The sequence below is a fragment of the Hylobates moloch genome, unplaced genomic scaffold (genome assembly GCF_009828535.3).
Source record: "Hylobates moloch isolate HMO894 unplaced genomic scaffold, HMol_V3 SCAFFOLD_18, whole genome shotgun sequence".
NCBI classification, from domain to species: Eukaryota; Metazoa; Chordata; class Mammalia; order Primates; family Hylobatidae; genus Hylobates; species Hylobates moloch.
In genome coordinates this window covers 65009920-65026805 of record NW_026652293.1, presented here as the reverse complement: position 1 = coordinate 65026805, position 16886 = coordinate 65009920, and the positions used below count along the sequence as shown (strand labels likewise).

Below are 16886 nucleotides of genomic sequence, written 5' to 3'. Positions count from 1 at the left end.
GGCATGCTGTCTCCTTTCTCTATCTCCTTTCTTCATCCTTTAAGCCAGCACTCTCCATTAGCACTTCCTACAGTGATCTGTGTCTGTACTGTTCAGAGCAGTAGCCACAAACCACATGTGGCTGTTATGTACATGAACTGTAGTGCAACTTAGGAAACGAATTTTTCCTTTTAATTAATTTATATTTAATTGGCCACGTGTTGCTAATGGCTGCCACATTGGATAGATCAGCTAAACCGTGATCTCCTTTTAGGAAAAAAAAGCCACTTACACTGTCTTCCTCTATGGTTAATGTGCAAAGTCTTGCAAAAATCTTTCTCTATTAGTTATCTTACCATTTGCCTCCAGCCTCACTTTCTGTGGCCTTGTTTCCTGTATTTGCCCAGTATGTTTATAAAATAAGGATTTAAGAAACTAAGATTTCTCTGTAGAGTATCAGTCCCATGTTAAGACATTTCTTTTGCCTTGCCTGATTCTGCCTGGTTGAATCTATCTGCTTTTCCAGAGTTGCATGAAACACATGTACTACTATGAGTCTGAAGAAAATAAAAAATTAATTTATTAAAAATGAGTCTTGGAAATAACAAAAGGCAAATCCTTTAGGCCTTAAAAGCTAAAGTACTGTATATGTAAAATTATTTTATAGTAAATTTTCCAGCATTTGTTAGAAATTTTTTCATACAGTAAGATTTCTGTCTTCCTTAGTAGAAATATAGGTTTTTAATTACTGATAACAATCAGTCTTTTATCTGCCTTTGTATCAAGTCTTTTATCTGTCCTAGCAGCCGATTACTATAGAATTGGACAAAAATGTTACCTTGCGCTTCCTTTGGGTTAAAAAATAACATTTCTTGCCTATTTTTAGTTTTGGTCTACTGTTAGGAAGAAATTTTTAAAGCTTTCACGAGATCTGTTTAATAAAAATGGTAAAGTTGTCATGATATTTGGTATTTAGAAATATAATTTAGGAGGATAGAATTTTCTACGAAATATTGAACTGTTTTTCAGCTAAAACAAACAAAAACTACAATTTAAAAGTTCCAGCAGCTGTTACCTTTTTATCCAAGGACATGTTTTTCCTCTAAGGAGCCAGTTATCTGCCTTGGTCTACACATAATTAATTCTTTGTTTTTAATGCAAATTATCTTATTTGAACTAGGCAAGATATTTATTTAAAGATTTTGCCCTTGCCTCCTAGGAGTCTCATTAATGTCATTCCCTAAACATACAGGGGGTTTTTCCCCGATCAATCTGTAGTAACTGTCTTTTAACCTTAGCCAGAAGGATTAGAATTAGCTATTTGCCTAGTAGCAATGTTCCAAAATTGGCACACCCATCACCCACATTTCTGCAGGTCATGAAGGCTTTAAGCCTAGCCTGTATCATTTAAAACTCTTTCAATTCAGTTTTCCAATTTTCTGTGAATCTGAATTTGTAAATTTTTAAATCCACATTTTTGTTAGTTTTGATTTGTTTTCTGCCTGCAACTGTCTGGGTGCCCTGATAAAAGTGCTTGGTGTTGTCAGACAACCTCTCATAACCAGATACCACTCTTGCAATACCAGCCCTTTGCTTTAGACCACAAGTGTAAGTATGAAATGTCATTTTCAGTTTCACCCTTGCGCTCAGCACGTTTAGCCTTCTGCATTATTAGATTTGTTAAGAAACTGTAGAGGAGGGGCTAAGGGGACATGGGTAGCACTTCACTCCTTTTAAAATTTAAAATACAATCCCTTTAAATCAAACATCCTTTAGTACTGTTAACCATATAGCAACACATACCAGGATGTGCCTCAAGCTAAAGCTATACGTTTGACTTGCAGCATAGAAAATTCCCTCCAACTTTCTCAAATTGACTCTTAGTGCTTGTGAGGGAGGAGAAATATTATTTAAATGGGCATGTATATGCATGTGTGTGTTTCTGTGTGTATGTGTGTATATATACATATACATTTTTACAGTCGTTTTTAACATAAACACTATGAAGACTACAAAAATGGCCAAATTAAGGAATTATTAGATATTTTAGTCTCATAAATGTTGTGAAAAATGCTTCAGTTCATTTTTGCCATTTATCAACTCCCGTATTTTCCTACCAGAATATCACTGAGAAAATCATTTGACATGGGAGCCCAGCTGCTCCTGTGGTCAGCATGAGCAGCCTGTCATTTAATAGACAGTGTCTCTTGTCCTCAGGTCAAAAGGTGTTTGGTTTTGACTCAGAAGCTGCTGGATTAAATGCAGTCTTTAGTAGGAAAAGTATTTATTAATATGTTGAATCCAGAGCCACCTGTGTTTTGAAATCCCAGAAAAGTATTTATGTTCAATCTAAAGCCACCTGTGTTTTGAAGTCCCATTTGCCAGCCTAAGGGAGGTGACAGTCTAGCTTGTCCCTCAGTGTGAAGGGAAGTCGGAGCCATTTTTAGTTTTCCTTGTGGAGTTGCAGGGAACACTGAGCAGGGAGAATCCCCCTTGAGGGACACTTATTAACTGATCTCGTGCTGGGATTGGATCCTGGAGTGAATTCATATACATTGGGAATGAGTGGCAAGAAGCAGTTTGGGAATAGTACTCTTCAAATGGAAATGAGGTTTGAAAGGGGAACCAGGGTGTTTCTCAAGCAGACAGTCTCTGTGGCAAAGATGAAGAGTTGCTGAGGCCAGAAATGCTTAATTAAGATCTTTCTTGTTTTTGCAAGGGATAATTTACAGCCACTGGTATGGCCCTGGCCTCTGGCCTTCAAAGGTGACTGACAGTCTGTCAGTGTCATTTGAAGGAAATCATATCAACCTAAAAGGCGGCTGTAAAGGAAGTCACAACTCATCAGAATTATGCATGAGTTGTTATATAATGTGAGTGAATTTAGTAAATATGTCCAATAAAAATGGAAATGAAATTCCTTGCTGCAGTGCTTCTGTTTTGTGTGATTTTTTTTCATACTTTGTTGACATACTATCCAAGGCATTTTTCTATAAAATGCAACACAGTGGAAATTTTCTCATGTTATCATGAGTCTAAATTATTATTCTCTCATCATTCTATAAAAATTAAAACTTTATGTTCTCATCTCCTGTTTTGCTGTCTGTTGCCTGATCATTCAAATCCCTGAAGTATGCAGAGAGAAGAATATGGAAATAGAAGGAAAACTCAATTTTGTCAGTTTAACAGTTTCTATTTTTATATGTATATCTACACACATACATATATAAAATAAACGGTGGGCTGAAGTCTGGACTCAAGCGAGCTTTCTTTTTTTTTTTAATTTTTTTTCCATGCTTTATCCCATTTATTATTCATTACAAAGCAGACTTTTTTTTCTTCCCAGCTTTTAGGTTCAAGGGGTACATGTGCAGGTGTGTTAGGTGGGTAAATTATGTGTCATGGGGGTTTGGTGGGCAGATAATTTTGTCACCCAGGCAGTCAGCATACTACCCAGCAGGCAGTTTTTCCATCCTCACCCTTCTGTCATCCTTCACCCTCAATAGGCCCCGGTGTCTATTGTTCCTTTCTTTGTGTCCATGTATACTCAATGTTTAACTCCCGCTTGTAAGCAAGAACATGACAGCATTTGGTTTTCTGTTCCATGTTAATTTGCTTAGGATAATGGCCTCCAGCTCCACCCGTGTTGCTGCAAAGACATGGTTTCATTCTTTTTTATGGCTGTGTAGTATTCCATGGTGTATGTGCACCACACTTTCTTTTTTTGTTGTTTTTTGTTTTTTTTGTTTGTTTTGAGACGGAGTCTCACTCTGTCACCCAGGCTGGAGTGCAGTGGCGCGATCTCCGCTCACTGTAAGCTCCAGCTCACTGCAAGCTCGCCTCCCGGGTTCACGCCATTCTCCTGCCTCAGCCTCCCGCATAGCTGGGACTACAGGCACCCGCCACCATGCCCGGCTAATTTTTTGTGTTTTTAGTAGAGACGGTGTTTCACCGTGTTAGCCAGGATGGTCTCAATCTCCTGACCTCGTGATCCGCCCGCCTCAGCCTCCCAAAGTGCTGGGATTACAGGCGTGAGCCACCACGCCCGGCCCACCACATTTTCTTTATCCAGACCACTGTTGAACATTGACGTTGATTCCATGTCTTTGTTGTTATAGTGCTGCAGTGAACATATGCGTGCATGTGTCTCAAGTGAGCTTTTTATATTCGAGTTCCAACTTATTTGTATGGATAATAAAAATTAGTTATGTCTAGTATTGTCTTATGGACCCTCCAGTATTGAATTTTGATGTGAAATGTGAAAACAATATAGAACAAAGGTAACCTAAAGTACAATCACTATTCTGAGTCCTCTGGCCAGTTCCTCCAATATAACATTCAGATTGTTCTCTCACTCCCTAAAGTAAGAACATAGGATTATGGAATTTAAGGTAGATTGCCTTGCATTCACTCATTCATTCATTCATTCATTCACTCACTCACTCTTAACTAGCTTGTGCCAGGAACTGTGCTGAGCACTGGGGCTGTTAAAACGGATAGGACAGATGTAATCTGACTTTCAAGGACTCCTTTTAGTCTTTCTGGCTTTCTAAAATGCAGTAGTACTTATTCATATTTTGGCTATTGAAAAGTGATTTTTCTCAAACTATAGCAACAACTTACTACCTAATAATAAATGTCTCAGAGTAGTGTAGAAAACGCTGTCACCCTCTCCAAGTAATAATCTACACTTTAGTGCCCACGTGCTTTTTCATTTTGAATGTTGGGATATTACCATCACAGTAAGAGGAATGCAGAGGATGGCGGTAAAGCATGAGCATTGTGTTAGACCAGTAACCATCGCATGCTTGGCAGGTTACACTGTGGCTACCATAGTGGACAGCCATTGGATATTCTCCCCTATAGAAATACATTCTTCAAAAATCAGGCATCAAATAGCTAGCTATTGAGAATCTTCTCTGTATAATTTTGAAGTATTACAGTGCAATGTTATTCCTGCTCTCAAGCTTTCTAAGAAACAAAGCAGTTGATTTTGACAAGAACGTGCTGAGCTTCTGTCCGGGGCTCTGCCAGGTACTGGGGATACAAAGATACCATCTGCCCCTGTGTCTGCTTCTGGTAAGGGAGGAAAAGGATGGAAGGAAGCTGATGAATTAGTAAGTGCCAGATAGCCTCACTTCCTATTTTCATATAACACCTTTTCAATTCCTGACCTTTATAAGAGGGCTTGGTCAAGTGTGATTATGGTTCAGATGTCTTTTTTTCTACCTATTCTGGGTATCTCTCTATCTGTAAATTAAGGAATTTGTTGAAAAGCAAGTTACTATTTCATTTAGTGCCTATTTCATGTATGCCACTGCCCTAACCTTTACAGTAAGTTATACTATGTGGTTATCTCCCTGTTGGAAGCCTTTGATTTTTTTATGTACCAGAAAGAGTTTGTGATTCAAGTGAATGAGCATCAATTACCCCTGTCACCTTGTTGGATAATTTGGAGTATTTTAGCTATTAGTAGGCTATTAGCATAACAGACATTAAAATGATTAAAATATCAGTGACTACTTTAATCCCTAGGGCTATAAAAGGATTCTTTTATAAAATGCATAATATTAAAAAAAATTTAATTTGTTTTAGAGGATTGGCTTTTGTTTCCAAAGATTCTTTTAGCACCTGCTGAAAAATGTGACATAGCGTAGGCTGCATTAACTGTTCTTGGATGGTTTTCAAAAAAAAAAAAAAAAGCCCTGTGTTTTAGGAAGAGCCCTGAACTTAGAGTCAGAGGACCTGAGTTCCATTGTGAACCCTATCTCTGATTAGCTGTATCATCTTTCCAACCTCTCTAGCCCTTCTTCTGAAAAAATGGAGATTTTCTTTGTACCTCACAAATTTTTGTGAAAGTTAAATGATGTATGTGGAACACTATAAAGTGCTACACACGCTAAGGTGGTGGATTGGAATTAAAGAATAGCATTGCAGTACTTTGTAAGGCTTTTCCTTAGATTATTGGGTTCACTTAAAGGTTCTCTGTGATGTAGCCAAGTAAAGTAAAACCAATAGGGAATTTCAGAGTCCACTTAATGCAAGTTCCACTCATGGGCTTAGATGAAGCTGTGGCTGCACAGTCTGTGGTACCTGGTCCAACTAACTAACTGCCCTCTCTTTTTTTGATAAGAATATACATTCTTCCCTTTGAACTTTCTCGGTTCTCTAGGTTTTTTGGTTTTGTTTTGCTACTCATCATTCCCTTAGGACTCTTCCCCTTTCTTAGTTTCAAAGTAGCATAATACAAAGTCATGTGTCCTACTTTCATGTAAGATGAAAAGAATAAAATAATGGGATAATGATATATTGTTCTACAGATGAATGTAGATGAAGGGAATTTTACAGCTCTAAAGATTTTTTCAATTTGAAAGTTAAACTTTAAAATTCCAGAACTCTATAAACATCTGTTATCTAGAACTTTCATAAAATTGTATGTGCCTTTTGCAGTTTAATGTTGGTTTCCCCCTTTTTGTGGAAACAGAAGTAATAATGTCTACTTGTAATGAACTTCTTTCTTTTGAAGCTGTCACTTGAGGAAGTTTACATATTTTGTGTAACTTAATCTTGATGCACCCTCTGCTGTTACTATTCTGTTTTCAAGAGGAGGGTCTAAGAGGTTGTCACATTTCTAAGCTACACATAGTCATGTCTGGGTTTTGAGCCGAGAGCCCAAACTCTCTCTTTAATGGAGATAGTTTGGTGTCTAGGGTTCCTGTTGGGAACAAATGGAAAAAACCGTATGGCTTGACTAGACTCAAACGGTGATGGTCTTGATGGTCAGCCTGCGGAGTTTGAAGACATGATTTAGAACCAAGTCCATAGCCTGGCCAGCAGGGATTCTACCTTTCAGTGTCCAAATTATTGATGGTAAATGGAAGGTTCTTCCGAGAAACCCAAGGTGTCGTTGGAAAGGAATGGGCCTGGGTGGGTGGATGCCATCTTGGGGGCCTTCCTGGGTGCCTCTGAAGTTGTGGGGCACATACACTACAGTACTTGGCAGTGACCATGGTGTCTGTTAACTGTGAGCAAGATTGGACACCCCCTCTTTGCTGATCATGTCCAGGAAGCCAGGAAGTGGTGGCAGCTGTAACCAAAAAGTCTTCCGGTAGAAAACTTAGCTTTAGGCATCAGGAAGCAGGGGAGAAAGCCCATGAGTATGAATATGAATAAGTTAATGAGTGTCCCTTTTACAGGATTAAGCCATCCCAGGAAGTCCACGATGGTGAGTTCAGAAGGACAAGTAGTACTGTTTTTAGAATACAGGAGCAAAATAAAAGATCCTCTGAGGATGCCATCTAATGGAATTACTTGTTATTCTTACAGTTTGATAATGCCACATTTTTAACTAACTAACACATTTTCAATGACCTTCTTGGTCTACAGAATGTTTTGCCTTCCAGCGTATGTTTTTGAGAGAGAAGAGAGAATAGACTCAAAAAAGTTATTGGCTAGACAAGAAATGTGAAAAATTGCACTTATTTTTAACCCAGAGCTGAGTTTGTATTGATCCCTACGTGGCATGGTAATTAGGAGCATAAGTTGATGATGTGTACATTTGTTATGGAGCAAAGAGGAAATCAATATGCATACATAAAAGTGATCCCACAGCCTTATCTTGAGGTTTTTTAGTATCTCCTGTTGGCAAGCAAACTGTAAGGAATGTGCCAGAAGCTAGAAATGCAATTTCCATCCATTGACTTGATTTGGTATGTCAAGAGGAAGCCAAGCATGTGTATCAATGAGGTCTGAATTTTTCTACTGTAGCAGGAAAGCAAAAGTCTTTAAAAATGTTGTAGTTACACACCGGTTGAGCAGCTTGTTTTTTTAGAAATGTCTTTTTGTGCTAGGTTTTTGGGCATTTGGTCTGTTCGGGTTTCAGTTAGCCTTTATTTAACTCATCGAAATATTTGCCATGTGCCCCATCCACAGCAGCCCCAAGTTTGACACTCCAGATGAGCTGGGGTGTCTTGCCTGGTGTCCTGTGCTAAAAACCCCCAAGTGGGAGAGAGGATGCGTGCCAAGGGGGACACAGATCCATTTCTGATGGGCACTGCAGCATGAGGACCTCTCCAGGCTCATTTGTCATTCTTCTTTTATGCCTTTTCCCATTTCCCTAAACATTGATTGAATTTTTTGTATGCATCCTTTAAGGAATTTCTCATATATATGGAACGGGACTGAGTTTGACTAGGTTTGATGATCGCTTATATCAGTAGTACTAATTTGGCACACCTTAGTCATAGAAGTAAACAAAGCAAAATCTAGTTCACAAGAGTGGTTGCTGTAAAAGTGTCACATAATAACAAAATTAGTTTGATTTTAAAATAAAACCATTCTTTTGAGAAGAGCTAATTTTTATTAGAGCAAAAGAATGCCAATTCTTAGTATTTTAAAAGACCTTTCCTATGTGACTTTCTGCACAAGGTTGGAGATAAAATAATTCCACCCAGATTCTCTCTTCAACTTAATGGATTGCACAGATTTTTGCCAGCACTCTCTCAAAATATGAGTCATGATTATGCATTTATATTACATGTTTCTTTCCAAGCCGCAAGCTAAATTATAGTGTCTTATAAAGACTACAGTCTATGGGCGTGAATTAAGTAGGCCACACTACTCAGCCATCTGTCTTCTCTTTCTTTTTTCCTCTTAAAAACCATACCAAACAAACTTGAAGGCCAAACAAGCACTGGAAATGCAAAGTTGCCTTTTGGTTCACAAGATTCAAGGTTCACGTTCCTTTCATTCAATGTATAACTCTAGGATCTTTAACTTCAATGGTAGTCAGTTACAGTTCCTGATGTGCACTACTCAGGCAGCTGGAACCTGTGAGACACCAAAGCCTGGTGTTCACCTGAACATCCACTGATGCTTAGAGCATCGATTTGAGTGGAGGACAAGAGTAGGTTTTCTGATGTTTTATTATCTACTGTCATATCTTACCTTTGATTTCTGATTAGGTCTTTGGCTGGGGATGAATCAGTAGCCCTAGGGATGTGGTATCTTAATAAATGGAAAACACTTGGAAGCAATATAAATCCATGAACAAAACTTTTAGAGCCTTGGCATTTTATAAGAAAATAATGCAACCCAATGTAATTTGCATTTACTCAGTTTGACCAATAATGTAACTGTTAAGCTCAGTAAATCCAGAGTAACTTAAACTAAATAAGAGAGGTGAATTTTACTTTCAGGAAGGGAAACAGAGTTAAAATAAAGGATAAGAACTAACGTTTACTGATGCACAGAGAAATCACTACCTCATATTCTATAAACAGGTGTTAAGATTTCTTTAGGAGGATGTATTCAGTCCACTCTTCTCTATTAACACTACCATCAATTTGGTTTCCCAAGCCAAAAGTTAGGATGTTGTTTTTTATTTTTTTCTCTTTCTCTGTCCCAAGCTCCAAGTACTATGGATTTGACAAGTTAGAAATCACTTTCACCCAGAATTTTACAAGGATTTCCTTTGTTATATTTTGTACCTTCTAGTATTGTTGTTGAGAAGAATGGAATTATTCCACGCCCAGGTCCTTAGACACTTAGGCTCCCACCCACCCCGTCCCCAGAACCGTAGGCTTACTTCCTTAACCCAGGAGTCTGAATTCCTCAATGATGTGTTTTCATGTGTACCATTTTTTATTCACTGGGCTCGGTATTCTCTGGACCTTTTAATCCACTTTTACATATCTTTTAGTTCTAGAAATGTTCATATACTAATAATTTTTCCCCCTTTTTTTTCTCTCTTCTCTTTTGTGATAGCTCTGTCTGGTAGTTGCTGGACTTTTTAGATTGAACTTCAGTTTTCTTTTTTTTTTTTTTTTTTTGAGACGGAGTCTCGCTCTTTCACCCAGGCCGGACTGCAGTGGCGCTATCTGGGCTCACTGCAAGCTCCGCCTCTTGGGTTCACGCCATTCTCCTGCCTCAGCCTCCCGAGTAGCTGGGACCATAGACGCCTGCCACCGCACCCGGCCAATTTTTTGTATTTTTAGTAGAGACACGGTTTCACCATGTTAGCCAGGATGGTCTCGATCTCCTGACCTCGTGATCTGCCCGCCTCAGCCTCCCAAAGTGCTGGGATTACAGGCATGAGCCACCGCGCCTGGCCAGTTTTCTTAAGTTTTTCTCTGTCATAACTGTTTGAGAGAATTTCTCAGTTTACCTTCCAACTGTCTTACTGGATTTTTTAATGTTTGATTTTAACTCTCATAAGTTCCTCCTCTTCTTAGCGATCTGGTTGCTCCATGAGCTTCACTGCAGAGTGACTGGATGGTTTACATCTGCTTGTCTTTTCTCTAGAGAACCATCTTCTTTGATCTCTGTGGGGTGGTGAGCATTCTGAGGCCAAGTTGGGAGGAAGGAGAAGTGACCCTGGGTCTCATCTCTGCCTTAGGCTTGTCATTTTCATCCCTGTTCTCCTCTGCACCTCATGCCCTTGACTGCATCTTTTCTGTTCTCTAAAAACCACTGCTGTTGCCCCGCAGTGGTAGGGGATAGGCTACTGCCTGACTAGGCCAGGCGCTGTGTGGACCTCAGGGCCCAGGGCCGAACTCCTGTTCCTCCTATCTAAGTAACTTCTGTGCCTAAATCTCCCTTTTCACTTGGCCTTCTGCAGTGCTTGGTGCTTCCCATCCCTGCACCATTTTGGGGTTCTGCAAGGACAGTGGTCTTCCTTCCTACTGATTTTTCCCTCTGCACACCTTCCTCTGCTCTGCTAAACCATAACCTTTCTTCCATTCACCTCCAGCTTTACATACTGTGTATTAGAGTTTCAGGGATCTCCAAATTCAGTTGGCAGTTGAGGTTGTTTCTGTTTCTTGTTCTCCTTGTTCTGTTGTGATAATTTTCAGAAAAGGCTTAAACTTTTACTATACCACGGTGACGGTGGAGTTCTGCTTTTTAACAGAGTGATCCCTTGTTCTAATAGATTTCTCAAAGGGCAAATATTAGGAAGTGTTGTTGTTGTTGTTGTTGTTGTTTTATGTTGACTCTGGAATGTCTAGGGAGAGGCACTGGCTTGGGATGCTGACTGCTTTGCCATCATGGTAAATTGAATTCTACAGTTGAGACTTATCTAGTCTTCCCATGTCCTTGCTGAACTGCACCAATTAGCTTTGCAGGCTGACTTTGGTCAAGTTAACAGTACGCCTTGCACTGTGCAATTGGTGGGAACCTTAGTCATAGCTGACTTAAATCATATATTTTAGGCTAAAGAGTCTTAAGTCCCTGACTAATCACTTGAGCACATGGGAAAGCTGTCTAGTCTGTGACCTTTTAGGGAGCTGTGATGCCAGTTTAAGAGAGTAACTATGGTAACTAAAAGCCACACCTGACTTTCACATGATGGACACTCAGGTTTTCCCTGAATTGTGACAGCTTTTACTAACTGTGCTTTTCACTTCTCTCAGACTCAATAAAAAAGTGATTGGTAACTCTGATTCCTGATTATATTAATATAACTATAGTTTAAAATATCTGTTCAGATTATATAAATGAAGTATTTTTAATCTATTAAAGCTTATTTATCACCCATGTTCAATGCTTTTGATTCCACATATGCATATTAATTAAAGATATGATCAGTTCTGTCCTAGAAGTTTGCTAATTACCTGGAAAGACAGAATTTATATATGAAATGCCTAACAGCAATATCCATCAACTAGCCAGAGCCAAAACCATGAATATTGGGTCATACTGATCCATCCTGGTTGTAAATAGACAAGGCCCCCATAGCCAAGAATGCGGCTATTGCATGCACTTGCATGGCTTGTGTCAGAAAGGTGCCTTCCTGCAGTGGTGAGGGACCACTGAAGTTCAGCACAGGGGCCTGTGTCTGTCAGGGCATCTGTGCAGAGCACACACCTTTTTTAAATTGTACCATGACTTGCCATCCTTTGCACTGTGCAGCACAGTCAGAAAATCTTATGGAGAAGGCAAGATTTAAGTTGAGATTTGGGTCAGACTGGGAGATACAATTGCCAGGAGGTGGGACTGGAGCAGATCAGCCAGCTGGGGGTAGATAGACAACATGCAGAGAGCTGTGGCAGGCCGGGTTCCTCTGCAGGGGGCTGTCCAATAGAAAGATTTTATCTGGATTTTCCAGTAGCCATATTAAAAGAAGTAAAAAGAAACAGGTGAAATTATTTTTAGTAATATATTTTAACCTTATATCTCCAAAATACTATCATCTCTTAAGCGATTATTAATGAGATAGTTTACATTATTTTTTGTATTATGTCTTTGAAATTTGTAGTACATTTCACACTGACAGCATATCTCAAATCAGATGCTAAGTTTTATCCTGAGTACTTGCTGTTTATATTTCGTAAAATGTAAAGTTGAAAACATAGATTCACATACCCAAGTTATTCTAAACACTTAAAAAATGAATCAGAGTATCAGTTTTTAAAGTTAAATTAATGAAAATGAAATCACTGTGTTCCTCCAAACACAAGCCCATTTCAGGTGCTCAGAGGACTCTGAGTGGCTCTGTGAGCCACCTCTGGCGTCTGCTCTATGGGCCATGTGCCTATGGAGGGACTGGGGGCAAGCCAGTGCTAGGCACATGGTGTGCCTGAAAGGCATTAAGGAGACATTGAAGTTTTCAGGAAGATAAATCTCATACAAAGCTTGTAATAAGGAGGAACTACAGACAGAGAAAGATAGAGAAACCTTAGAATCCACCAACTCCCATATGTTGAACACAGACATGGCCTAGTTCTTTTGGTCACTAAGACTGGTTATGCTGTATTTAACCAAAGACTTTCTTGAAGAATAAAGTATCAGACAAAAGGAAGCTTTTCTCTTTCCATTTAGTAAGATTTTTTCTACAACTTTATTGAGGTGTAGTTGATGCATAATGAACTGCATGTATACAAAGCATACATTTTGATGAGTTTGGGCCCATGTGTGAAATAGTCACCACAAACAAGATAATGGATATTTCCATCGTCCCTAAACGTGACGAACATTTGCTTAGCGGGTCTTATTTCAACCCTCCCTGGGAGTGGATGTGAGGACCAGAGGCCCAGTCTTGGTCCTGCTGAGTAACTGTGAACAAGGTGTTTAATGTCTCTGGACTTTAGATTTCTAATTACCGGAGATAGTACTTGTTATCTCCAGAAATATATTTAAAATATTTAACCTACAAGTCCTGGAGGCCTCTGCTGTGCCAGGTGTTAATTTTTTTTAGCTGTGTATTGGGGGTCTTGGGACAGCAGCTGCTTACACACTGGTAGTTGGAACATTTTAATAACCATACAGCTGTATTAGCAGGTACCAGCATAGATGATGTGTGTGGCTGCACAGCAGCCAGGAAAAAAGCCACAAACAGCCTTTCTCATTTCTAGACGCAGTCATTGCTGGCAGAAGAGGAATTGAATAGTGTGGGAATGTGGTTTTATTATAGGTGAGATGCTCCTAAGGGTGGATCGCTCTGCATCATTGACTTGGAGCCGGGAGAGGCACACACCATGTGATGTGTGTTGATGGGCCCAGCTGTGAGTAAGCCATGCTGACGGCTCGGCTGCGAGCTTCCCTTCTCACCATTTCTTCTTGGCCCAACAGAGGGTGTTCAGAGCTCTGCCGGATCCCCATGGTGGAATATAAACTCGACAGCGAGGGCACCCCCTGCGAGTATAAAACCCCCTTCAGGAGGAACACCACGTGGCACCGGGTGCCCACTCCTGCCCTGCAGCCCCTCTCTAGAGCTTCCCCCATCCCCGGCACGCCCGACCGGCTGCCGTGCCAACAGCTGCTCCAGCAGGCCCAGGCCGCCATTCCTCGCAGCACCTCCTTCGACCGGAAGCTGCCCGATGGCACGAGGTAATGCTGGTTCCTTTCCTCAAGGGCGGCCCTTGGAAATCACTGGGGTGAGAACTTGACATTGTAGGGAGGGTTTTGCTTAATCACTTCTGAGTTAGCTTGTTCACAACAAGTTGGCAAGCAGGGTGGCAAGGCAGGCCCCAGGCACAGTGGTGCCTGGGGTCGCGCACTCTCCTGGCCCTGAGATGGTGCTGGTAAAATGCAGGTTCTGCCCACCAGGGTCACAGCTTTTCCTCTTTCCAGTATCCTTCCTCCTTGTCCACTGGCTCTCTTCACCAAGATGGGAAAGTTACCCCAGAAACTATTCTGCTGGAGCCTCTAGAAAAGGTGAACAGGTTTGAGCATAAATAAAACTGAACAATCGGTGCTTAACTATCATCATAATGTGAGTAATACTTTAAGAGGTTCCAAGCTCATTAGGACTTCCTCTTTGCTTTTCTCCTTTTAAGCAAAGTGAGTTGAGTTTAAAATTATTTTTTCAAAGAAGAATGCATACACTTGTTTAAAAGTTAAATCTAGTACCATTGGAAGCTGGTGAGGGTTTTCAGATGCCTAATTTGCATAGATCATTTTAACAAAACAAAATAATAAATTTCTTATTGTTGTTAATTCCTACTCCTTTTATTCTAACTTTTATGTAACATGTAGGCACGGTAATGCCACGGGTTTTCTCAATTATGACGTGTCAGGCTCTGGTCACAGACTAGGAGCCAGGCTGGAATCACGGCTCTAACTTACTCGATGTACTATAACCATGGGCCTGGTACTCATCCTCTCTAAACCTCCAGTTTCCTCATCTGACAAACCACATCAGGAAATTTTGAGGACTGAGTGAGTCAATATATGTAAGATGCTTAGAACTGGGCCTGGCACTTAGTAAGCTTATATAAATATTAACCAGAATTAATTGATAAGCTTATATAAATATTAACCAGAATTAATTGATAAAACTTGTGGTCATCCTCTCCCTTCTCCAATTTTCATTCTTTCCAGAGTGAATGCAGGAGAGGTGTTAATTTAATTTAACATTCAATCATCTTGGCTCTGGGTCTCCTAACTCAAAAGTCTGCTAAGTTTATAACTTTCCCGTATTCAAAGAAATGTACATAGATAGCCCTGATAGAAGGGGCAACATATAGAAGGAAGGGGGTCTGCAGAACCTCCCTTATTTAAGTAAATTTAAATAATCATAATTTAAGTAAATTGTATTAAATTAAAATTTACTTAAAGTAAAATTATGTAATTCTAATTTAAGTAAATTATAGGAAAAAACCAGAAGTATTCTAGTAGCAAAAGGGAAACTTGGCAAGCACATCTTCATCAAGTGAGTTTTCATGAGTATTTTTCATTTTTGCATGTCTGAAAAAAAGATAAATAGGATTACATTCAAGAGATGTGTGAAAATAAATGGTTTTGCCAAATTTAGGTTTTTCTTTTTGCATAAGTTTTAAGTATAGAACTAAAACGTGACTTGTTTTAAATTTCACGTAATAAGAATTAGTAATGTTTTCATAATTCTGTATTCTCAGAAATTTTATTGCTGTTCTTCTGTATTTCTCTGGGAGGGAATCATTATCTGTGCTTTAAATCTTTAGACAGTGAAGGCTTGTCTTGTCATACCTCTTTCCTAGGACAAATTGCCAATCATAAACCACTGATATCCCCAGGCATCACCGATTCTTAGTTTATTTTTCCATGATTTATTCTGTTTCACATGGCAATATGTTTTTCTTCCTTTTCTTTGTCATTCTCAAAGTATATTTATTTGTGAAACAAAACAGGCCCGGTCAAGGGGCTTGGCAGATAGTTCAGTGCCCTGTTAATGACTCTACTCAACCTTTCAGAAGCTCGCCCAGCAACCAGTCATCCTCCAGCGACCCTGGACCCGGCGGGAGTGGACCCTGGAGACCACAAGTGGGCTACGACGGGTACCGTTCATTTTTATCTTAGTTATCCACTGGGAGGAACCTGTTTCTGTGACTCATTCAAAAGCATTTACTGTGTGCCTGCTGTATCGGGGCCATTTGGGGAATATAACAATGCCAGACATGCTTTTAACAAGTGACTTGTCCAGGTTGGAAAGCTCCTTATTTCTATATAGGTAACTCTCACTTGTCTATGTTCTCAGCCTGTTTTTTCCTTTTTGATGAGGAAAGGTTTACAGAACATGAAAATTAAGGATGTGAGGGCTTAATTGCCTCCTGACTTTAATTGCTGATGAGGAAACACTGCTCAAAATCAGAGAAGTGGGTTTAGCATCTGGCTTTTTTGCTTCCTGTCTGAGAAGCACTGGGAGGTTGCCCCAGCACACCTAGCTGAGAGCTGCCCTTTGTAGTATCCACACAGTCCCCAGGAGCCAGCAGCTCAGGCAGAGCCTGAGGACTTCTGTGAACAAAGACACGGAGTTGACCAATCCCACCACCTCTGGCAAGAGAAGAGGGAGTGTGGCGCCAGGATGCGCTCCTGAGGAGTCGTCTGCCGGGGCCTATGTGACTTGGTGCTGCTTTGGGTTGGAGTTAGGAGCTGGTCACACTGATTGAGAGGAGAGAATGTCCGGTCAGTGGGAAGGACTCCACTCTGAGGAGCAGTTTATATCACTGCTCCCGCAGGTGCACGGGGAAATTTCTCTCCATATGTAGTCTGAGTTATATGTGTTCCTTCCCTTAGATGATAGACAGAGTTCTTAAAAGTTGTATGTCAAGCAACTTTCTAAATTACATTGCATTTTAAGAGAAGAGAGGATTTTTTGATGTTGGCTTTTTTGGTTTTCTTTTTTGTATAAACAGTAAAAGCTTTTCTGGCTTTTTCTGTAAACCAAGGTCTTCAACCAGAATTCTGTAAATAAGGATCACCTTGTAATGTGAATAAGTTTTCTTCTACTTATTTCTTTCATATTTGGGGTTTTCATAAAACAAAGTCTACTTGGATGTAGTCTAGAGTTAATCTTTTTTTTTCTTTTTTTTTTTTTTTTTGTTTTTCTTTTGAGATGGAGTCTCGGTCTGTTGCCCAGGCTGGAGTACAATGGCATGATCTTGGCTCACTGCAACCTCCGCCTCCCGGGTTCAAGCAATTCTCCTGCC

General features: G+C 40.0%; 1 protein-coding gene across 6 annotated transcripts in view; it reads left to right on the top strand.

The window, feature by feature from the left end:
* SIPA1L2 (signal induced proliferation associated 1 like 2) overlaps window positions 1–16886 on the top strand; it is a 236073-nt gene that overhangs the window by 174493 nt on the left and 44694 nt on the right. For all 6 annotated transcript variants that reach the window (XM_058430755.1, XM_032136772.2, XM_058430754.1 and 3 more), the window contains 2 exons: window positions 13549–13806; window positions 15651–15734. In XM_058430755.1, the coding sequence (XP_058286738.1) occupies window positions 13549–13806; window positions 15651–15734 (342 nt within the window). The remainder of the gene's footprint in view (window positions 1–13548; window positions 13807–15650; window positions 15735–16886) is intronic.